This window comes from Cyprinus carpio, chromosome B7 (assembly GCF_018340385.1).
Source record: "Cyprinus carpio isolate SPL01 chromosome B7, ASM1834038v1, whole genome shotgun sequence".
Lineage (NCBI taxonomy): Eukaryota > Metazoa > Chordata > Actinopteri > Cypriniformes > Cyprinidae > Cyprinus > Cyprinus carpio.
In genome coordinates, this window is record NC_056603.1 from 39052122 (window position 1) to 39076972 (window position 24851).

The 24851-nt window shown below is 36.3% G+C and overlaps 3 protein-coding genes across 5 annotated transcripts in view; 1 reads left to right on the forward strand and 2 right to left on the reverse strand.

Annotated features, from left to right (window-relative positions):
* LOC109049328 (aryl hydrocarbon receptor nuclear translocator-like protein 1) overlaps positions 1 to 10369 on the forward strand; it is a 22822-nt gene extending 12453 nt beyond the window's left edge. For all 3 annotated transcript variants that reach the window (XM_042728599.1, XM_042728600.1, XM_042728602.1), the window contains 14 exons: positions 53 to 79; positions 203 to 360; positions 1186 to 1265; positions 1353 to 1445; positions 1547 to 1664; positions 2194 to 2343; positions 2446 to 2692; positions 4228 to 4334; positions 4422 to 4572; positions 4647 to 4735; positions 6229 to 6325; positions 6412 to 6508; positions 7562 to 7655; positions 7739 to 10369. In XM_042728599.1, the coding sequence (XP_042584533.1) occupies positions 53 to 79; positions 203 to 360; positions 1186 to 1265; positions 1353 to 1445; positions 1547 to 1664; positions 2194 to 2343; positions 2446 to 2692; positions 4228 to 4334; positions 4422 to 4572; positions 4647 to 4735; positions 6229 to 6325; positions 6412 to 6508; positions 7562 to 7655; positions 7739 to 7890 (1660 nt within the window). In that variant the 3' untranslated portion in view covers positions 7891 to 10369. The remainder of the gene's footprint in view (positions 1 to 52; positions 80 to 202; positions 361 to 1185; positions 1266 to 1352; positions 1446 to 1546; positions 1665 to 2193; positions 2344 to 2445; positions 2693 to 4227; positions 4335 to 4421; positions 4573 to 4646; positions 4736 to 6228; positions 6326 to 6411; positions 6509 to 7561; positions 7656 to 7738) is intronic.
* Positions 9989 to 18632, reverse strand: btbd10b (BTB (POZ) domain containing 10b). The gene is made up of 8 exons (XM_042728603.1): positions 18479 to 18632; positions 15248 to 15432; positions 14876 to 15158; positions 14208 to 14310; positions 13144 to 13264; positions 12415 to 12612; positions 11508 to 11618; positions 9989 to 10909 (listed from the first exon to the last, which is right to left on the reverse strand). The coding sequence occupies exons 2-8, from the start codon at positions 15399 to 15401 to the stop codon at positions 10578 to 10580; spliced, it is 1302 nt and encodes a 433-aa protein (XP_042584537.1). The 5' UTR covers positions 15402 to 15432; positions 18479 to 18632; the 3' UTR covers positions 9989 to 10577.
* Positions 18633 to 18772: 140 nt separating this feature from the next.
* On the reverse strand, positions 18773 to 19909 carry LOC109049500 (parathyroid hormone-like). Its single transcript, XM_019067182.2, has 3 exons — positions 19755 to 19909; positions 19552 to 19651; positions 18773 to 19446 (listed from the first exon to the last, which is right to left on the reverse strand). Exons 2-3 carry the CDS (start codon positions 19641 to 19643, stop codon positions 19239 to 19241), a joined length of 300 nt encoding a protein of 99 aa, XP_018922727.2. The 5' UTR covers positions 19644 to 19651; positions 19755 to 19909; the 3' UTR covers positions 18773 to 19238.
* Between the last annotated feature and the right edge of the window lie 4942 nt (positions 19910 to 24851).

A 24851-nucleotide genomic window follows, 5' to 3' on the forward strand; every position in this document is an offset into this window, starting at 1 on the left:
ACATGATTTATTATTTCTCAGATGTTAATTTTTCTCATTTTTCTCTCAACAGGGCCGATCAGCAGATTAAGAATTCAAGGTGCTGTGATCCAGAGCATTTCCGTTTTTTCTTTTTCTTTTAGTGGATAGATAATATGCCGCTGTAGATCCTATGCCTTTTCTTCCAGTTGTAACATTGTTTTGGACTCTTGGTTGTCAACAGGGAGGCTCACAGTCAGATAGAGAAGAGACGCAGAGACAAGTTGAACGGCTTTATTGATGAGCTGGCTTCATTATTGCCTACCTGCAGTGCCATGTCACGCAAGCTGGACAAACACACGGTGCTGCGCATGGCGGTCCAGCATATGAAAACACTTCGAGGTGAGATTCAGCTGGCTTTTTATATGTGATCTTTATGCTTCCTTTTGTATTTCAAGTGATTTTATAGTTGAGTGCTATTATACATAAAAATGACCAAAAATATGACATTTACATTGCATTTATATTTTATTCACAAACTTTGTATTACCAATAATGGTTTCTAAACAGACTCGACTTTCCTTCTGAAAAGCTTAAATAAGCATATGCATTAAATCAATATTTGGAATAGGTCTTTATATTTATGTAAAGTTGTTTTGCAATCTAAAATTATTTTATGATGTACATTATTATATCTGATATTATTCTTAATGAATATTATGGTTTTATTGAGGTACTGTAGTCCAGTGAATATTTAGTTCCATTGTGCAAAATTACACAAAACAAATATAAGTAAAAAAAAAAAAACATAATATAATTTACAAAAATAATCAGTATTGGTTGGTCAATCTTTTAAAGGGCCATGACGATGGTAAAAAAGTTTTGCATCCCCCCCCTTTTTTAAAAAAACTAGTGATGGAAATCATATGAATAGAGTGGTAATAATAACTATATTTTAATACTTTTGTAAGCGAACGCAAAGTTCCCTTGAACGCTAAAGATTAGCAAGATAAAGCAAAGTTTCTCGAGGGAATGCAAACATTTTGTGAATTAACGCAAAAGCATATAATATAATTTTTCCTCCCATTATTTTTTTCTGTCACCATAATTCATATACTTCAAATTATGATTTGACTAGCTGGTGTACAAATACTCGAAACAAAAATACTTGTACATATGCTTATTTTTTATTTTATATGTTTATATTATATTATACTCTCTTTTTAGGAGCTGCAAACCCTTACACCGAAGCTAACTACAAGCCAGCCTTTTTATCAGACGATGAGCTAAAGCACTTAATATTAAGGGTAGGTGAGCTAAAGAAACGTCCTTTTGTGCTATGCTGAGTTACAAACCCTGGCCGTGACTCACTGGTGATCCACTCTGCATCTCAGGCTGCTGACGGTTTTCTGTTTGTTGTGGGCTGTGATCGGGGAAAGATCCTTTTTGTGTCAGAGTCTGTCTACAAAATTTTAAATTACAGTCAGGTAAGGCCTTCTAAAGCTACTATGATTCACCACTCAGCGTATGTGAAACATCAGACTGTGAAGTGACTCACTATATATCGCCTGTTCTCTCCATCTTACAGAATGACCTGATTGGCCAGAGTTTGTTTGATTATTTGCATCCTAAAGACATTGCAAAAGTCAAAGAGCAGCTCTCATCATCTGACACAGCCCCACGTGAAAGACTCATCGATGCTAAAAGTAAGTTAGCACCTGCTAAAAAATACACCATTATGCAGACAAACCTTATAGGCTGAAATATGCTGCACAACTTTTGAGATTGTAAAATTTAGTATTGTCCTTTTTTGGCATTATACATATTTCCAACTTTGTAAATGGTTAAAAACTGGCCATCATAAAGTAAAGAGGATCTCTACCAGACTTACAAGTCATTCCAAACACAACAAACTCACACAGAAACATGCACCATGTTGCATGACAAAGAAAAACAGCTTGTGCTCTGAAATCAGCTTCAAATATCAAATATTGGAGAGTCTGGAGAGAATCAGAGTCTGTGCCCATTATACACTACACAATTTTATGTGAAATCTTTCAACTCCAATTGTCTAAAACCTACAGACTGACTCTGACTTTCAGCAATTAACATCGACTAGTCCAGACTGCACAGTGGGACAAAAATCTTGGGCCATAAAGTAGTGTATACCAGCCTTCAATCACATACATTTGATTATTTTTTGAGCCTATCTGACAGTGCATTGTTATTTCTCAGCTGGGCTGCCAGTCAGGACAGACATCGCCCCTTGTCCCTCCAGATTGTGCTCGGGGGCCCGACGCTCCTTCTTCTGCAGAATGAAGTGCAACAGGCCCCTTGTCAAAATGGAGGACAACGATTTTTCCTCAACTTGCTCCAAAAAGAAAGGTAAATCAGTCACTTTGTGTATTGTAAAATACACATATATATATAATACACATATATAAACGTTTTATTGCCATAACTATTGCTTTCTATTTCTCTCTGCAGCCGATCGCAAGAGCTTCTGCACCATCCACAGCACTGGCTATCTGAAGAGCTGGCCGCCCACAAAGATGGGTTTAGATGAAGACAATGAGCCTGATAATGAAGGCTGTAATCTCAGCTGCTTAGTGGCCATTGGCCGATTACATCCTCATATTGTCCCACAACCCATGAATGGAGACATCCGTGTGAAGCCCACAGAGTATGTCTCGCGCCATGCCATTGATGGGAAGTTTGTCTTTGTGGACCAAAGGTAAGTAGTGACCACTGGGTGCCCTGAAATGCAGTTGCAGTTTGAAGGTGCGGTCACATTTACAATTTCTCGATCAAAATCCAGGCAATGTCAGTGGGAATCAACACAATGCCTGAAAAAATTCAAGTTCAAGTTTGGTCAGATTCATAATTTAACAAGAAAAACCAAAGATCCGCAGTGGATGAGGCACTCATTCTGAGAGTGTTTACTCCCCACAGATTAAAATTATAACATTTTCCATTAAGAGGTGGTTTGGAAAGCAGTTATTTACATTTGGTTCATTTTGCTAGCCGGCAAGAATGGTAACGGAAAATGTGGCCACACCTTAACTTGATTAAAAAAACCAGTGCACTATAACATGCGACGTGCTTGTATAATATAATAGAATTTTCCAGACTCAGAATTACATTAGTGTAATTGTAAGCAAACATGTTGAGTAAAATTGATAATTGGTTGGGATATGTTTGTTTTGTCTACTGATGGATAAACTGATTTGGGATCAAATGCTTGGTATCCATGCTGACCTTATGACCAATCTTCATGTTAGCATGACAGCTTATTTGGTTTCATGAGAACAATGCGGCTCAATATCTAAATATAGCTATGGATAAATGGTGCAGATTGACATAAGGTCACGGCCTGGCTAGAGGCAGAAATATAGGGCGCACAATGCACCTAAAAATACACTGTGACAAAAGCACTGTTTGGCTTTTAAATGTCAGCTGCATCTGGAGTCTTAATTTTTGTGTATGTGGTATTAAAATCGGGATGAAATGGAAGTACCGACAGATATTCCATATTGTGATGTACTGTTCAAAGGGTCATATGACGTTGCTAAAAAGAATATTATTTTGTGTGTTTGGTGTAATGCAATGTGTTTACGCAGTTTAAGGTTTAAAAGCACATTATTTTCCACATACTTTTGTTTCTCCTCTCTGCCGCTCTGAAAAGCGCGGTGTGCTCTGATTGGCCGAATACCTCAAGTGTGCAAAGGAAATGTTACGCCCCTTACCATATTTGGAAACACACAGCCTCTCCACAACACTGTGGCGGTGGCAACAATACTACAGCGAGAATAAAAGTTACACCATCTTTCTTTGCATATACATTTGGGCGGTGTTATTTTAGGAAGGCATGGATGAGTCTTAACTTCTAAAAAGAATATCTCTTTGGGTTCGAACATTACGGATGTTATATATGCACACACAGCTTGTTAGACTCCAAAGATAAAGAAAAACTTGAATTTGCATTATATGACCCATTTAAACACACTGTTATTGCTTATTCAAAAGGAAGGAATGTAGGACGGGGACTTTCTATCCATCTGTTGAGAACTGTTGCACTCAAAAGTAGAGGCAGATCTTAATATGATCTTGCAGTAGCTGTAATTTAATTACTCTTTGTTTGCTTTTTGTTTTTCTCAGTAACTGCAGTGGATTACAGTTCCATTTATTTTGTAATTATTTAAATTATATAAGTCTTTACATGTAACTAGTTACTTCCCAACACTGTATATATATGCCTTTTCATTTTAGGGCCACAGCCATTCTTGCTTATCTACCTCAAGAGCTGCTGGGCACGTCATTCTATGAGTATTTCCATCAGGACGACATCGGACATCTTGCTGAATGCCACAGACAAGGTACTTTAGAGCAATGCTCTCCATAAAGTGTAGCATGCATGGCCAGATTTCTGTGGCTGACCTCACAATCTTTGTCTCTGTTTGCAGTGCTGCAGATGAGAGAGAAGATCAACACTAACTGTTACAAGTTCAAGATTAAAGATGGCTCTGTTATAACTTTAAGAAGTCGCTGGTTCAGTTTCATGAACCCTTGGACCAAAGAAGTAGAATACATTGTTTCAACTAATACAGTTGTCTCGTAAGTGCACAAAATCTCTAGTGATAAAATGCATTGTCGGTTTGGTTTAGTAACTTGAATGGCCGTGTTTTCAGAGGCAGTTCTCTTGATGGAGCAGAGCCTGGTTATCCTCAGCTCCCTGCCTCCCCTCAGAGTATGGACAGCGTCCTTACAGCTGCTGACGGTAGGCAGATCTCATTTACTCTTCACATCCTAACACAACTGATAAACTAGTGACTGTTAAAGCATGTCCTAATCAGACACAACCAGTTACCCGTGACAAGACAAATGTTGAACATTTTTCAGTTCAACATCACAGTCAATCAGAAGACATATTTAACTGTAGGATTTTGGGATTTTAAACAAATAGGATTTCGCTGTTTGGGAAACTGAACTTTATTTTATGGTCCAGTTCTCTCTTATTAAAAAACAATTAACTATGACTTTTGCCTCAATAAACTCTTAAAGGGATAGTTCACCCAAAAATGAAAATTTGATGTTTATCTGCTTACCCCCAGGCCATCCAAGATGTAGGTGACTGTTTCTTCAGTAGAAAACAAACAAAGATTTTTAACTCAAACCGTTGCATTCTATCAGTCTTATAATATAAGTGGATGGGAATCACGGCTTTGAGAGTCAAAAAAACATACACAAACAAAACCAAATTAAACCCTGCAGCTTGTGACGATACATTGATGTGTAAAGACACGAAATGATCGGTCTGTGCAAGAAACTGAACAGTTTTTCTATCGCTTTTTTACCTCTGATTCACCGCAATGTCCGGACTGTCCTGAGCGCATTCTCAACAGCCGGTGCGTGACACGTCTTCTTCTTCTTCTTGCTTTACGGTGACTTATAAGTGTGACTTATAAGTGCATTACCGCCACCTATCTCTCAAATGGACCATTGACACTCTTATCTTCAATCTCAATTAGGAGTGTCAATGGTCCATTTGAGAGATAGGTGGCGGTAATGTACTTATGAGTCTGCAATCCGCCATAAAGCAAGAAGAAGAAGACGCATCACACACCGGCTGTTGAGAATGCGCTCAGGAGGACGCGCTCAGAATGTGCTCAGGACAGTTCGGACATTGCGGTGAATCAGAGGTGAAAAAAGATAGAAATACTGTTCAGTTTCTTGCACAGACCGATCATTTGGTGTCTTTACACATCAATGTATCGTCACGAGCCGCAGGGTTTTATTTGGTTTTGTTTGTGTATGTTTTTTTGACTCTCAAAGCTGTGATTCCCATCCACGTCCATTATATGACTGACAGACTGAATCAAAAATCTCCGTTTTGTTCTACTGAAGAAACAAAGTCACCTACATCTTGGATGCCCTGGGGGTAAGCAGATAAACATCAAATTTTCATTTTTGGGTGAACTATCCCTTTAATCTGCTGCTTATTAATAGTTGGTAAAGTAGTTGTTAAGTTTAGGTATTGGGTAGGATTAGGAATGTAGAATATGGTCATACAGAATATGTGCTTTATAAGTACTAATAAACAGCCAATATGTTAATAATAGGCAAGTGTTACCAAAAACAATACTGTTTTGCAGTTTTTACTGTATTTTTGATTTAATAAATGCAGCCAAGGTGAGCATAAGAGACCGCTTTCAATAACATTAACAATCCTTTAATACTATTCCGGTGGCCTTTTTAAATGTTCTTCTACAGGCTCGGGGAAAACTGTCCCTGGAATCCCTGGAGGCACAAGACCCGGAGCAGGAAAGATCGGCCGCATGATCGCTGAGGAAGTGATGGAGATACAAAGGTGAGCTGAAGTCGAATAATCTGAAATCGAGTCATGATCTTGGTGACCCTGCAGCTGGTTTTACCTGTTATTGATATGATTGACAGGATAAGAGGCTCATCTCCCTCTAGTTTTGGTTCAAGTCCCCTCAGCATCTCCAACAGCACACCCCCTCCTGACACATCCTCTCCGGGGGGCAGGAAGGTAACGTTTGTGCCACACTTACAGGGACACCTTGACCCTATGATTCTCATGATACAGAAAACATGGACAGAATCATAGAAATGGAATGTAGAGTAGAGAGGAATGTCACAGAATTTGGCAAATTTTGGATGAATAAATATAATAGGGCTATACATTTAATATGGACTAGTATCTGTGAAACTAAAAGCGAAAAAAAAAAGCGAAAAAAAAAAAAAACCTGCTATTGAAATCAGCATGTTCTGTCCGTCTCATAGTAAATGAGCGGCACAGTTTTGTCTACTACTGTACATATACTAAAACACACAATGCTGTTTTCAGTGTCTGTCGTCTCACTATAAGAGGACATGAACATCTCCAGAGCTACTCTTAGTAACTTCACCAGCATTTCACCTTTTCATTTGAAATTTTTATGAGGCTTTCATGATGACTCGTCAAAAGAAAAGTTTGATTTAAAGAGATTGAGACAAAAAGAAATGATTGTACAGCAGAATGTACTTCTCAAAGTAATAAAACATAATTTTTTAAGGAATATTAGGAATATAATTTTTCTTCCATGTTTAATGTCGAAAGTGAACCTGTTGTTGTGCAGCAAAAAAACTAAAAGTAACTTTTTTTATTTTACTGTTTCTTTTGACACGCTGTAATTAATTAAACACTTTTTTGATTACTAAAAATGTAATTAGATATGCTTGTTGATTACTAAAATTTAAAAAAGGTGGCCCTGTATATGCCATCCAAAAAATGAAAATTCATCCTCATGCCATCTCAGATGTATTTCTTTCTTCAGATAGATACAAAGGGGAATATTTAAAGAAGTAGATTTGTCCACACTTGATTTGTATGGGTTACCTTTGTGTTTGCTTTGTTGTTATTGAAGCGTTTTGGATTATCTCCCTAAAAATTCTTGTTTTCAGTTTAAGATTAAAAAACTCATATACATCTGTGTAAAATGAGGATAAATGATGTAAGAATTAATTTTTGGGTGGAGTACCACTTTAAGGTTGAGTCTCTGACAAACATATTTATCTGATTTTTTTTTCCCGAACTGCTCAGATTTCAAATGGTGGAAGTCTAGACATTCCTTCAGCAGGGATGTTGTCGGGTCAGGACAGCATAGGATATCCTTACTCTAACAGCTCGATTTTAAGTAAGTTTTAAAGGTGATCTGATCACCCATTGGTCAGTGTTGCTTTTGAACAGTTCACAGTACTGTTCTACTCTGATCTACAGGTGATCAGTCACACATCTGTATCGGTGACATCATGGACGAGCCGGGCTCCAGCAGCGATGAGGCTGCCATGGCCATCGTCATGAGTCTGCTGGAGGCGGACGCAGGTCTGGGAGGTCCCGTGGACTTCAGTGACCTGCCCTGGCCGCTGTGAGAGCCCTGAAGGAGACCTTCACCCAGTCCTAACGGGGTACGGCATCAATCCATCCCACTCGTGTTCAAACCAGCCATGACCCTGACAGTCAATGCATGCGGACAGTTTGTTTATTTGTTGGTGACGTTACATTTGTTTTTGACACGGTGCCTCAGGTAGCTCCACCCACAGCAAAATCTCATTGGTCCACAGCCTCATTCTACAACTGTGTCAAGTTTGTTTCATCAAGGACAAAAGATTTTATAGCACCTGATCGGGACACAATATTAGATCGTTCAACATCTTACAACAGCCATTATTAGTGCTGGTACGGTGTATAAGGGCATTGTTTCAGTCTATGGAATGTCAAATAACTAAACACCACAAATCCTGTTGGGCTTAGGTTTTTTTTTTATATCCACCTCAGCATTTCTGATCGTTATTGTGTTTCAGCATGTTTGCCTATTAAAAATCAAATGTGTATCATAGATATGTGTATTCTAACATGTACAAGTATTTTATCTTAATGAATGATTGAAATGAACCGAAAGGGCAGCAGTATATTTTAAAATAATTAAAAATATATTTCTTTCACATTGTTTTTTTTTTTTCGTACCCATGATTCACATAGAAATTTAACCCTTTTTTTAGTCCTTCCGGCTGAAAAGGTTTGATGGGGAGACCCACCTTGTCATATTTTCATAATTTTTAAAGACGCTGATCTAGAAGTTGATAATTAAATGAACTGCAGTAAAGTATATAGTAAATGCTAAATTTAAGGTTTAGTAGGTATTTTAGCTTTAGGGTTAGATCACTGTTTGTTGTGTATTAAGTACCAACAGCACCATGGTGTTAGGTGCTACACTACACTGGTATGTTACAGTAATTTGGCTCAGCCTAATTGTCTCGAATTTTATGTAACAGTATTGTACCATGTATTTATGTTTATGTGTTTCAATGACTTTCAAAGAGCGATCTACACAATCATTAATTCCCTTACCTGTCCAACCATAACAGAAACAATTTGGGATGATTAATAAGGATTTTCTTCAACATCAAATATTTTCACCTTGTGTATGCTATTATTTTTCGTTTTTTTTGTCTTCGGCCATACAGGTACTGATTCTCCCATTGTCTCCATTGGTAAAGCATGAAAATACACTCACTGGCCACTTTATAAGGTACACCTATACCTATGCCTCCATTCTTCATGGCATAGCTTTAAGGTGCTGCAAACGTTCCTCTAAGATTTTGGTTGCTATTGACATATCACGCAGTTTACAGCAGATCTGTTGCCTGCACATCCATCATGTGAATCTTCCATTCCACCAAATCTTAACGGTGCTCTAATTTATTGAGATCCAGAGACTGGTGAAGCCCTTTGAGAATAATGAACTCATTGTCATGTTCAAGAAGCCAGTTTGACATGATTTGATGGTATGTTTTGTGGCTAGATGTAGCCATCACAAGATGGGTTCACTGCTAATAAAAGGATGGACATGGTCAGCAACAACACTCAGACCGAGGAGTTTAAATAGCACATTTTGGGCCCTTTAAAACCAACTGAGCGCTAAGTAAATATCCACCACACCATTACACCACCAGCAGCAGCCTGAACCACTGATACAAGGCAGGATGGATCCATGCTTTCATGTGACAAGTGGTCATTTGAGTAACTGTTGCCTTTCAATCAGCTTGAACCAGTCTGGCTGACCTGCAGGTCATTGGATATGTTCACTTTTTTGGATTATACGCTATAAACCTTAAAGATGGTTGTGCATGAAAATCCCAGTAGATCAGGAGTTTCTGTAATACTCAGACCAGCCGGTCTTGCACCAACAACCAATGACCTGGTTTTGACATTTGTTTCTACAAACATATAAAATTGGTTTATTTTTACATTTAGACCTGCTTTTAAACTGAATACCATTTATTCCCAAACTTAATTTTTAAGTGTTGTGCAAAAGTGTACATGCTCTGCATTTTGGTTCTCAAATCCTCTGCATCTATTCTGTAACTTGAACTATTTTTGCTACATGTGTTACATAATCACAAGAGTCTCTGTTTTAAACTTTGGCATCAGTGAAACACCAAAAATCAAACTTCACGTCAAACACTGTACATTACATATATATCTTTATTAATACAATGATTTTCAAGCGCTTGAACAGACAGATCTTGAGCAAATGAATTAATGTTGATCTAAGAAAAACACTGCATTCATTCACCAGGCAAATGGACCTCCCGAGGAGACACGGGAGTTTGAGGAGATCAAGGAGAGATCTTTCCAAAAGAAGTGGCACCAAACCCAAATGCATCGAGTGTAAATAATTTCAAATTTACAATAATTCAACTCACTGCAGTAATAATACAGTAAAATGGAAAAAAAAAACAATAGTTATAATTATAATCACATAACAGGCCCAATTACAAAATAAGTGGGGTTGCTAACTTCAAACAAACAAAAATAAATTTCCTTTGGTCAAGTAAAAAAAAAAAAGAGAATAGCGAAGACGGAACAGGAGAGCACTGCCCATGCCAGTATCCCAAGTCCATGATGTTGTTGGTTTTTTTTTTTTTCCTTTTTCTTTTTAAATACAGTAACTAGACAGTTGAGGCTCTAAGGCTGTGGAGGAGGTGCAGAAGGCAATCTGGTTATAGTGTCACTCTGGTTCATGCTCCAGCATGCTGTGAAGGGGTGTCTGCTCTCAGACGGCAGGCGAGGGGGCGTCGGGGTCAGGCTCGTTGTTGAAGTTGTTGCTGTAGTGGTGGCCAGGGGGAGGGAGGTTGGGAAGAATGTCCAGTTCATCCACTTGTGGTCCAGGGTTCATCACCACGAGCTGGTCCTGGGGAATGTCTGCCGCGGCCGCTGCCAGGTTCGTGATGGACTTGCTCTTCACACACTGGAAGTCCACGTGTCGACTCTTGCCTTCCTCCTTCTCCCAGGACATGCGGATGAAGGGTCTTTGTACGTAGTTGTAGATGACTTCAGGTCGGCCACCAGGGCGCTTTTTCACTTTCTCTTTGTATGTTGGATAACCTACAGATGCCAATTTGATATTCAAAAGTTGTGATCCTCTGATGTGGGTCATAACCATCATGGAAAAGTGCATTCAAATTCCATCATAATATTTACCGTCATGCTAAACCTTGCCCTTCCTTGTAGCTTTCAAATCAAATATGGCATTTTTGTCAAGAGGAAGACTGATCTGCAAATATTTGGCCATTACACATCTAGACCCAGTTTTAATGATGACTCTGCTTTGTGAATGTATAGCAGACCATTTTGACTTCTAATTTGTAGTGCATTTTAAGTAAATGTTGTTAAAAAAGACATCATTTCATCAAATTTGTGTGCATCTCATTGTCTATTAGTACATTTCGGCCATCAGTGATCCCGCTTTGTACATACGTTTTTACACATGTTAGATTTGAATACAATAACAAAAATCTTGGTTCTCAGATTTGTCATGACCAAATGTCAAACCTGATAACTGTTGCCATATTTGATTCATTGCTACTTCAGAGAATAAAAGTGTTTGGGTAAACTATCCCTTTAAATTGTTAAAATGAGATTGTAACTATTAATTTGAATATGCAATGTTGTAAAAATAGTATGAAAGACAAAGCATTCTTACCTTCGATACCCAGTCGAATCTTCTTCAGTCCTCGTTCTTTTAAAACTGATTTGGCTACATCACGGTTTTCAATGTACTTGAAGAAACGATACAGTTTTGTACTGTAGATAACTAAAAGGGGAGAAAAAAAAGTTTTTACACATTTGCTGAAGCTTTAGAAAAAACTATGCAGATGCAATGAAATTTTGGCAACCAAAAATAGATCACATTCTTTTTGCCAACTCACACTTTTCAAAACTGTTTTTGTCTACTGAAAGTATTTTTCGTAAAGATGTTTCAGTCTGTTGTAAAACAGCAGTACAGTCCACTGAACACTGTACTTCTGTCCCTCACAACCTAAGTTTTAGTCATAACAAAAATTAAATAAGCCACCAACCTGGCTGAGGTCTATAACCACAATAAGCTCAATAACTGCTCAGTTTTCAACCACAAGACATCACTAAAACAGTTGGTAAACAATGTCATGTAACGTTGCATTTACAGAAGGAATGCTATTCAATGTCCAGTTTATTAATTGGCTAAAAATAACTCTAAAGAGGAGCATTTTGCTAAACAGATGTACTATACTACATATTCATTATATTTTACTTAACATTGTCTACATTAATGTATGTTCAAATAAATTTAATTTAAAAGTGTAGATTTAAACCATGAATTGGAGTACATAACTATATCATTAAAATATCGATATAAAACTTCCTTAGGTATGACTTAAATTGTTCAGTTTTTATTGGAGTGCTGATATTGAAATATGTTTTATTACGTATTTGATTACTAAATAAACTATATTTTCAGTTTTCGGCTAAATCAAAAAAAACTTTCAGTTTCTGTAAAAAATACATTTTGGTGCATCACTAAACATTTATGAAAAGTTTTCAAGATAATACAAACAAGTGTGTGTGATTACTTTGTGAATACTCCTCTCCCATCTGAGGTGGGTACTCCTCGTCCCAGTCCACCACGTCATCGTCTGTGAGCACAACTATGTGACACTCCCTCTCTCCGCTCTGAGCGCTCGCCACCATCAGAGGAAGCACCATCTCCTCCAAATAGAACTCAAACTGCCTCCGAGCGCCGTCGTTGGACAGTTCATGCATCAGGGCACCTAAGAAACAAACCTGGTCAATAAACAAATACCTGAGGAAAACCAAAGCAGGCAAATCTGGCATTTTGTGAAATATGAGGCAGAAAACATTGTTAAAATACCACAGTTGTCAGATCACAGAACTGACATGGACACTGACAGAAGATTAAAGGAATAGTTCATCCGAAAATGAAAAAAATAGTCCTCTATTCTCTAAAATGCCTTGATGGATTAGTTTCTTACAAACAAAAAGCTTTGCACAAGACATTAATTGACAGACTGGAGTCACGTAGATTACTTGTGAATTACAGCAATGTTTTTATCAGCTGTTTGGACTCTTATTCCAACGGCACCCATTCACTGCAGAGGATCCATTAGTGAGCAAATGATGTAACGCTACATTTATCCAAATCTGTTCCGATGAAGAACCAAACGCTACATCTTGGATGGCCTAAGGGTGTGTAAATTTCCAGCTCGTTTTTATTTTTGGGTGAACTATTCCCTTAATGTGAGTCACGCGTTATCAGGAAGGGGATTTCAGGAATTACTCACTCAGGTCTCGGCACTTGATAGTACTGTAGTCAAAAGAGATGCACAGATAGTCGCACGCTTCCCTCAGCTCAGGAATGGAGATTCCATCAGGACAACGGATTATCCCAGATTTATAGTAATCCTGCAAGTTACAGAAAGGACAGACAACACAAAAGATGCCATTACAGAAGCTGCACCGCTTAAAGACAAACATGGATGTAAGCCAGATTCACGTGCACTGCTGCTCACTGTCAGCTTACTGGAGAAGTGCTAATCATTTTTAACCCAACGCTACAGATGCACAATATATCAATACCCTATCAGTTATTGGCTGGTATCGCAGATTTTTTAATTTGACAGAAAATGTACTGTAATTGTTCATGCTCATTTTTACACTTATATTTTCTTAACCAATCTCTTCAAGCAATAATCTCTCACTTACAATTAATCTTTAAAAACACCACGAATTTAATAACAGTTAAATCTAATATTTAGCAAATATCATAATGATTATCCAATACAGTGTCCTGACACACATAACAGACACTGCAGAGAAAGATCATTACAGCAGGATAAACAGCAAAGCTGATGACAGGCTTATGCTGCGCTTAACTTCATTATTTAAAAGCTGTTGCTGGAAGCTCATTATGAGATGTTCTCAAGCCGAAGCAGCCCACAGTCAAAGCCTGTGACTAAACCACAGACCTGTCTCAAACACTAATTTACCCATTCAAATCAACTATTAGACTTTATTAGTGCACTGTCTCCAAATTAAGAAATATAAATGAAGTGTCATTTGTCCTGCTACCTAAACACAAGAGTCTATTTGGGATTTCCTTGATAAAAGACGCTTAGGATAAAATATTTCTTTCTGAAACCAAAGCTAAGGATTTGTGACAGACTGGAGCTTAAGTGGGTCGCATATCAGACAAGAACCACCATGCTGTGCCCCACCACAGGTAGGACAAAGAACAGGTATCACTTATAAAATGAATCGTTCTGTACATGTATTTTGTCTGCCTGCAGCACTGACCATCTTTCATGTGTGCAGTGAGAAAGTAAAGGTGAGATGTTGAGTGACCTACCAGAATAGCTCTAAACACAGTGGAGCTGATGCCCTCTGCCACATCATATTCTCCTTTCTCATTGGGCCGGGTGAAATTGTGTTCCCGCCCAGATCCAAACATTCTACCAACAAAAATAAAAATAAAAAAAAATTCAGAAACAATAACAGAAAAAAATATTAAAAATAGACAGAATATTTTAAGGCTGAGATAAAGTAAAGGGTTAATTATGTCATTATCTACTCTCCCTCGTGTAATTTTTTCCTTTGTTGTTTTTCTTGTGTGCTCCTACAATGTCTTTTTTTAGGTAATAAAGTCTTAAATGGTTCAAGAAAAGTATCATATTGAGAAAGGGATAGTACAGCCATAAAGGAAAATTCTATCAATTTCTCACCATTGTGTTGCTCCAAACCCATACGACTTAATCTCTTTAAAACACAAATATATTTTTAATTTGGTACCACTGTATATGTAACTGCCCAAAGTATTATCTTCCCTACAACCCTTATTCAAACGGTTATTCTAAAGATACATTGAGACAAGCCATTTCATTCAGCGGCTATCTTTGAAATGTCACTCAGGTCAGACAAAATTAATCTTCATACTAGGTGTAAATGTGGTCACACATGTTTTAAATGACGTGAAGGTCAAGACAGAACTCTTTGACAGATGATTGGTCTGCTCCTTACCTTCCCAGCATGGTGTTGGGCTGTGCTGTGAAAATCGAGGGGTCCACCACGAAGCGAGTGTTGTCCACAATAAGCGTGACCTTCTCTGATGTGCGGACGCTGCGGGCTCCATCTTTGACATTCTCGTAGACGAAGACCATCTCACTGGGAACCATGCTCTTGTATGTGCCCTCCGAGCTGGACAAGCTACTGTTGCGGCTGCTGGCCACCCCACTGCTGCTGCTGCTGGGAGAGATCCTCTGAGGCCTGGGGCTGCTGGGCCGCGAGGAGCCGCCCTCGCGATCTGCTCACATATGACATGACATGATGACAAACCATGGAACTTAAATGAAGAGCCACATCGGATCTAAACGACAAATAGTCTTTTCTCACCGCTGTTGTGTTGCCGTGTGGGGGAGGTCACGTTGCGAATACAGGGTGTGAGCTGGCCTTCGCCACGCTCGTGTGAGGAGTCCCGAGAGCGATCACTGGAGCGACGTCGATCTCTGGATCGGTCACAGCCTCCAATGGCACCATGCATGTTCATTTTCACCTGGACAGTCTAACACATCTGGCCACTGTGGGAAGCGAAAAAGAGCGAGAGACCTTAGAAAACACCTCTGAAGACAAGATCCAGACTCTCAAGAGGAACAAGCTCCCAGTGTAATTTAAGGTGAAATGGCTCCCACAACACCACAGAGAGCTAATGTCAGGATTGTTCACATCTCCGCATAGTAAAACTGAGAACAGATTTATTATAGTTAACGAAGACCATACATTTTTTTATTTATTTTTCAAATCACAGAGATAAATTACATTTTAAAATATATTCAAACAGAAAACAGTTATTTGAAATAGCAAAAACATTTCAAAGTTGTACTGTTTTTGCTGTACTTTGGATCAAATAAATTCAGGCTTGGTGAGCAGAAGAGACTTCTTTAAAAAACATTAAAAATATCGTACTGTTCAAAAGATTGTGACTGGTAGTGTTGGGGCAAAATCATCTTGCATTATTTTGAACATAAACATAAAACTCCATCTTCAGAGAATTTCATTTGAGAATGTCTAGTCAAAATATTTCACAATCTATTCACCTAGTCACAATCAAAATATTTTTCATTTCAATAAAATGCTGCTCCATTGCTCAGAAAGCTTTTTTTTTTCATTATCATAGTTTATAAATTTGTAATAAAGCATAACACACAGAATCAAGAAAAATTAAAAAAGGACTGCCAGAACTTTTAAATGAGACTAGAAGCATTGCTACAGTATAATGTAACCATTAATACCATCCTTTGTCATATATACAACAACTAGGCCTATGCAAGTGTGCTGTAAAACAAGAACATAAAAAAAGAAAACATCAGATAAACCAATAACACATTCCCAAGACGACACCCTTTAATGTAATTCACAACACCACATTTATGATACTTGTTTACGCCAGACGCTCAGGCAGAAATGTAGCATATTTACAGTGACTACTAATTTCCAAATAAACAACAGAGTGAATAAGGCAGCAGATGAGAGCGGTCACACAGGATTGAGAAAGGGTGTGTTTGAACGGCTTCTGTTCCAGTTGATCAGGAAGTGCCTGGGGTAAATTCAACTGGATGTCATGAGTGTGTTTGTCACACTACTGAATCACTGTGCGCATACACACCTGTGCTTAATAAATGAGCAAAACAGCAGTATTGTAATACCATGGCTTTTGGTTGTCCATTGTTTAAGTAATCATACTGTACCATAGTAAATAAGTGCCACTGTATTACCGTCTGATACATCACTGTACCATGGTAAGGACACTTTGAAAATCCAAACATATGTAACCCTAAAACTTACTGGACAAATAACCATTAAGATGGGATATGAATCAGACATTTGTGTACAGCACCACTCCCTCTGTGCACAGAGCGCCTCGGTTTTTTTTTTTTTTTTGAAAGCTCAGGAAATTCCAAAGATAGTTGTCCATTTAAACCAGTCCCTTAAAATAAAACAACGAACGCAGAGAGACAGAGACCACCCCTTTCTTCCAATCCTCACCCATGCAGTGAGCAAAAACATAGCTGAGGACTTCTGCTAAACCCTTGGCTAGTTTCTCACTCCTACTACATACAGTGCCAAGTACCATATATTCAACTCTAGATAACAAAAGAGTCAGTGAAGTAAATAAAAACACAAAATTATAAATCAAAGGTCTTACCAAGTCTCTAAAACCACAAACTGTTAACCTTTGAAATCCGTAGGTTAAGTGACTCACAAGTAGATAAACCAGTAGTTTTAGTAAACATTTGCAAGGAAGTGAATTGCTTCATTTATCATCATGTAGTGTGTGTATGTGTGTGTGTGTGTGAGTAATCTGCAGTGTTTACACGACTCATGTGATACTGGTTGTGCCTCAAATGTACAAGCAGACCATTCATTCAGATCCTTTCCTCATAACCTAAGATAATGATCATTAATTAACAACCAATGTACTGCTTTTAACAGAGCAATCGCTTTTACATTGTGTATTTGCGAACTGAAATGTCTGGCCATTCAAATTAAGTCACAGTTAAACATTTCTAAATGTTATACATCATGTTTATTATTTAAATACGTTCAGAATTTTTAAGTGTGGCTTACTCCTCTGATGCATGTGGTCTAATTCGTTCAAGAAAAGGTCATTTTTTAACCATTCAGCATGTGATGTTGCAAGCAAACCGCCATGACACAACTTCCTTTTGACCCCTTCCCAAAATTGTACATAGCTGTTCTCTTTATGACCTTTTAATAACTACAAATTCAGCATTTCTGATTAAAGTGCCCCAAGTTATACAGAATAATATATTCTATTACAAACACACCATTTAGTGAAAAGAGAATTGAAAATGATTATATTATTTACTGTAGAGGTTTAGCCAAGTTAACATGAAAAAATATATATACACTATACAGTTAAAAACATATCAGCTTTATTAAATTAAATTTGCCTTACCAAATAAAATGATATGATCCTACATATGTAATGTTTTGGAGGTATTTTAATCTAAAGCTTTATTGTTTACTCTAAAGATCTGGTAACAACACCAGTTTTATTTTTGTATAATATACTTTTAATAATAGTAATAAAAAAAAAGTTAATACAGCGTTGCTCTGAAGTAAAAAGAAACGATGTTTTTTTTTTTTCTATGGAAGTTAACGTAAAACCTAATTCATGTATCAGAGGGTTAATTCAATTGTACATATAATTTTAAAGCCAGATGAGCACATATGTAAATAGCAAGATTTCGTAACATTACTTTATCCATTTCATTTAAAATGTGTTTAAGGCTCTTGTGATCTGAAAGCCAAAAGCAACAGGACTGACATCCGTCCAACTGATCAATGGTGTGTCATCCTGTCAGAGTCGATATACGACAATACAGAAAGAACTTGAGCAACAAACGCTATTCGACAAGTTTCACACCTTCATTAAACAGGGATTTGTAATTAAATGTGTGATTATATGTCTGGTGCGTTGTTAAGCAGCGGACTCATCTTCAAACACAAAACCTCAGCGGACGTTACAGAACTATTAGCTAGCCACCGAAGCTAACCAACAAAACAACACACGTTTGAATTATGAACTAAATACATTCTTACCTTTTTACAGTGTCGTGAGCATAGTTTGTAAAGCAGCTAATTACTGGTGTTTTCCCGTGAGGTAAGCAGAAAAGAATAACCATCAAAATTTGAAGAGGACCAGCGGCTTTTTCTGAAAAAGCGAATTTGATCTTCTCCACCAACTGCTGACAGGAAACGCGACTTCGCTAAAGTATCGCGAGAATTGCGTCATAAAGTCAATGGGCTTTATTAAATGTATTTATAAAATGTATCAGATTACGAGAAGTTAAACAAGAAAGAAAGAAAGAAAGAACGAAAGAAAGAAAGAAAAAGAAAGAAAGAACACAAAATTTGTCTTGCTTAGTTAGTTTTATGTAATGTAGTGTATAATTAAACACATCCAGTTGGTCCACATTTTAGTGCAATTGTTGGATGTCCAAAAAAAAAGTACAAATATTTGTTGCACGTACATTTAAAAAGTCAGTATGGTACTATGAAAACATTGAAAACAGAGAGGCCTACTACAAGGTTAAGACATTGTCCTTTGTATGTCCTACACAGTTTCTGAAAAATATGCTTAAATATCTAAACAACAACATTTATTTACAAATGAATAAATACAAATATTTGAAAATAAATTAAAAAGACATAAGTAAAGCAGTGCACATTCTTTCTCCGAGTACAATGGTATATTTTAATTGACACTTACTGTGTCCTCCTCCTGCACTGACGTTACTGAGAAAACACTTTTCATTATTTAGAGTTCATTAGCTTTTCAGAAACATCAGTTTTGACGATGTCAGTTCAAGATCCACGCCGCACCTTCCCCCTTTCTTAAACGTCTGATAGATGGGCCGTTGGTCTTCCCTTTTTGCTCCTTTTGGGAGTCATTTATCGAGGGGATGATGATATTGTTGAGCTTCAGCTGAAGCCAGTCCTGTCTTTCTAACATCTCCTTGTGCTCCCGAACGTTGTGCATGAGTTGAACTTCACTGATTGACCTCTTGCTGTTGCAGATGGAGATACGGAGTGATCAGATTTGAATTGAAATCACAAAACTAAAAACAACACCAACATCTTGGACCAATATGTTGCATCCTGTTCTCTCTTACCTGAGTGGTAATCCCTCTAGATTTGGCAAACTGCAAAGACCCCACAGCACAATAACAAGCATGACTGTCTCCAAAGAACGTATGGGTAACATAGTGATACCTGTAAAAAAAAAAAAAAAAGAAAAAAAGTTAAGGATAAGATAAGTTTTATGACTTATGAGATAAAGTGTCCATGATAAAGAGACACTGGCCTCTTAACTTACCAAGTATTGTTTTCTTTTATTCGACTGCTTCTGTATTTTGTAGCTGCTGTGCTGAGAGGGTCCATCTATTGTTCGCTGTCGTATTTGTGCGTTGGGGCTACTCTTCCTCTTTTTATACGCACAAGCCCCCTCCTCTTGGTCATTGATGAGCTATCTCCATTATTGATGGTGAAGTCATCCATGCTTTGATGGAGGCTGGCATGCACATGACGACACATGGCTACCAATACCCCCACTAAATCTGTTTTCAACACCTTGGTCAAGACCCCCGTGACCACAGTGCTGGAGAACTAGTGCCATGTACGGCTATGACGGTCAGGCAGGGTGCCACCGTCGACAAGTCAGTATATATTTTATTAGATTATGTTCAGAGACTCAAAACACAGTCTCAAACACTTTTTACTTATTTTAATTAAGTATTCTCAATTATTATGCCAAAGACAGATTTTATATAATTATTTCATTTGTTTGTTTGTGAGTAGAATGCTGCATTGGGATTCAATCTGATTTTTTTCTGTATTATTATTAATGGTGACTGCAAATGTTACTTTCACAAATTCACACATTGAAACAGATGTATTAGTGGCACTACTGAGAAATGATAAATAGAAACTTTCTACTGAAGAAAAAAAAAAATCCTTTGGCAAGGATGATATTTTTGTTTATATAGCAAACATTTTTACCCAGCTACTTATTTTTCAACACGATTCCCTGTTTTAATTAGAATGCAGAGTAAATTCTGTAACTCATTTCTTGTGTTGTTCATAACACATTGTATGATTGGAGCATATGATTAACGGTTATATATATATATATATATATATATATATATATATATATATATATATATATATATATATATATATATATATATAATATTTTTCTTTCGGTTTACTAGGTCAGACTAAGAAAATAAAATAACAGTTTTGTGTCAGACGTCATTGTGCAAGCGAAGTCCACCTGAAGTTTAAGTGATCTATGGGAGGTGTATAACCTTGTCATACTCTCATGGGACACATTAGGTAACCATGAGAGAAGTTTTCTAAATGTGGAAGAGGAATGATTGTGTCATGACACATGCAGTAAGTCCTAGCAAGTAACCAGACTGAAAGAACCAAAACAAATGTCTATTATATCAAAACATGAGAGGAATGTTTGATTATATAACCAGCACTTTGTACCGCAAGTGAATTATAATTTCAATAATTCTTCAAAACCCTTGTCAGCACTATTTAGAATCAGAATTTAAATTCAGAATTAAGAACTGAATGTTAATAAATACTTTGGAATAATAAATAATATTTAACAAAACTTATTTGTTTAGCATCTTTCATACAGCACAGCATAAACTGCTTCACTAAACATAATAATGATAGGTACATAAATGAAATATATAGATAGATCAATAGATAGATAGATAGATAGATAGATAGATAGATAGATAGATAGATAGATAGATAGATAGATTATAAACTCATGGTAAATTCTATAATAAAACAATACAAACTGACAATTTTTTTTTCCCAACAACTACTCAAATACATGCAACACTTTATTTTTTAAAGAAACAAAATACAAATACAAATGTAAGTAATATGCATAACGATGAAAATGTACATTGTGGTGCTGAATCACGTAGTGGTGGTATATTGGTCCCAACACCGAGCCTTGAGGAACACCACAAGTGACTGATGAAAAGTTCACAATACAGATACAGTACATATGCCTTCGATTAATACCACTGTGATATTTATAAACCTCTCTTATTTTGCATTTACTATTCAATATTTGTTAAATATTCAATAATTATTAATGAGTCCTTTATTGCATACAAAATTACAGATTTGGGATAAGTCATGACGTTTCCCCCAAAACCGCATGTTGTTGTTGAAGCCTGGCATTGCTCAGACAAGGTCCAGGATCTCTTTTAAAGGGTGTGATGAGTGTCATGAAGTATTGTAGTTATTGCAGTGTCAGATGAGCTGAGGAGCTTGAGTGCAATATATCACACACAGACTCCTTTGGTTTTTATTTTTTATTTTTTGTTATTGTGCAGTCCAACAAATAAACTATATTATATGTGTCATCAAATAAACTATATTATATGACAAAATGTTGTAATGATTTTTAACAGACCAAAAAAACATTACCAACAAAAAAAAAAAAAAAAATTGCAGCACATTTATTAGCATACCATAATCATTCCTCTCTAATATATTTACTATTTCTACTTACTTTAAGCTCTAAAAAGAAAGATAAAACGAGTGGTAATTTTGGACATTGTTAAAATCAGAAAATAACTTACTTGTTTCGAGATCTGTCCCTTTTAAATGCATATGCTCCAATTAAAGTGGCAACAAGCAGACAACTTACCTCATGTCATACATTAATAACTTACATGTGTTTGTGCACCTGAGAATGAATTGGTATGGAGTACAGACTTAACTCAGCACTGCACATGTTGAGTCAACCCAAGCAAGCTGTTCTCATTACCTCATGTGGTCACAATGTTTGTCATCTCACTAATGGCATGTAGCAGCAGTAGTGTGCGGGGGAACCGCTTAGGATTAAGGTGAAGAATTGCTTACAAAACATTTACAGGGGTCACCCCCATGTAACAATGTCAGAAATGCCACATGGAAATCACGCAGGTCTTCTTTAAAATGGGCTTCAGACATATAGCCGTTTAACCTTTGGCTGAAGCCAGTGCTTTGTTGGGCCTGTCAATAATTGGCGAGTTATTTTTAGCTGGGCATGTGTGAGAAATTGAAATTATGGATATGCAACCCCACATGCATTTCTTTGTAAGACATAAATAATGAATGGCTGGAGATGAAACATACTGCTAAATGTCTTACAGCTGAAACTGATTTTAGGACCTTGTGCTGCTGTGCATAAATAATGAATGGCTGGAGATGAAACATACTGCTAAACGTCTTACAGCTAAAAGTGATTTTATGTAGCAGGGCATGTACAGATGTACTGTACAGTATGTATCACACTTAAGTCAAAGTAAATAAATGTGCAGTGCAATGAGAATATTTTAACCTGTTTTGCATGTCTCAGTAGCAGGGCATGTTGATGCATACTTAAGGATATGTTGTCTTAATGGGAGCCTGTCATTTATGGGCACTAGTTTAGAGTGTATTGTTGATATTTGAACTTGTTTTGCAAGTAAAAAAAATACAAAGTAAAGACAGAAGAAATAAAGAATAAATAAAAAAAGAAGAAGAATAAATTCAAACTGAATTTCTCAAACCTACTTTAACACCAGCAAATCTGTATAATTCCTTGTAGACAATTGTAATTATTGACAAAAAATTGTTTTATTTATTTGAATATGACAAATACTTTACAATGATCTTCTAATTAACTTGCATTTTCCTATCAATTCACAGAATTCACAGCTGCATCATTTTAACAATTGACTTTTATCATTATACTGAAATTTCTCATAATGGCTACTTTAATTTTTAGATATAAAATATTTAATTTGACTTTCTAAAAATGTATAACTGCACCTTATACTGCAAATGTTACAATGAACCCTGCATTTTTTATCAATTCATTGTTTCTGTTACTTATGCACTACTTTCATGTGCCACAATATTTTAGAATGCTTTAAGATGCCTTGCTAAAAATAAATGACAGGCAAAATGTCCACAAGGTGTCAGTATATGATAATATGTAAAAATGCTGATACTCAAATGAATGCCACATATTGATTAATGGATTAGCGAAACAAGTCAAGCAGTTAACAATTAGTCATGTGTATTCAAATGAATGCAGTTCTGATGTAAACAATGAAGTGATAATCTTTTGTTTCTTGTGTTCTAAAGATGTGTATGTGAAAAAGAAGCTTAATTGTATTGAATGTGTATTTGTAGTGTACTTCAAATCTTAAAGGTATATTTTTCAAAACTGAACTTGCAGATAATTTACTATAAAAGTACACTTTAATGTCTATGTTAACGTACTTAAGTCCACTTTTAAAAAAATGCACTTTTATAATTTTACTTTAAAGTGCACAATTAAAGTCATTGTATTTTAATAATATTTTGTTATGCTTTAAACAAGTGCACTATTTTTTGATGTCTTGATTAACTAAAGCACACGTAAACTACTTAATTATAATTTTAACTACAGTGTGTTATTTTATATTTAATTTAAAGTTAATTTATTTTATATGTACGAAATGACAACTACATCTCTGCAAATGTTTAATTCAACTATATTTATGTACTCGGTAAGTTTCATAGGAATGTCATTAAGTCATATTTTAGTTACCACAAATGATTGTCAGGACATTCATGGTACACTTTAACCATATTTCAAAGGTAGTTAAAGTCATTATGAAATGTGAAATGTGTTACTTAATGTAGGAATGTACTCAAGTAAGTTCAGATAATTGTATTTAATATAAGTGGTGTCAAACGTTTAATCGCGATTAATCACTACCAAAACTAAAGTTTTTATTTACATTATATACTGTATTTGTACTATGTATTTTTATTATGCATTTATAAATACACACATATACAGTATATATTTTATAAAATATTTACATGTTTCTAAATTTATATATTCAAATTCTTATATTTTAAATTATATATAAATTTAATAAATAAACATAACATATTTTTCTTAAATATATACTTGGATGTGTTTGTATTTATAAATACATAATATACACAGTACACACACACATATTATGTAAATTAAAACATTTATTTGGATGCGATTAATCGTTATACTTTGCTATTAACATGCAATTACGTGTCTGAAAAAAAAAATACATTCAGTTCACACTTAATCTGTTTTAAAGGGATAGATTGCACGTATGATGGCAGATGGAATATTCTGGTGACGACTTTCTTACCTTTCCTGGACCTTGACACTGTTATTTACTTGGCAGTCTATGGGACAGTCTCAAGCCTCCAGGTTTTCATCCAAAATATCTTAAATTGTGTTCCTAAGATGAACGGATCTTTTACGGGTTTGGAACGACATGGGGGTAAGTGATTAATGACAAAATTCTCATTTTGGGGTGGAGCATCCCTTTAAGTATGTAATATATTATTATTTGGTAAGATGAAG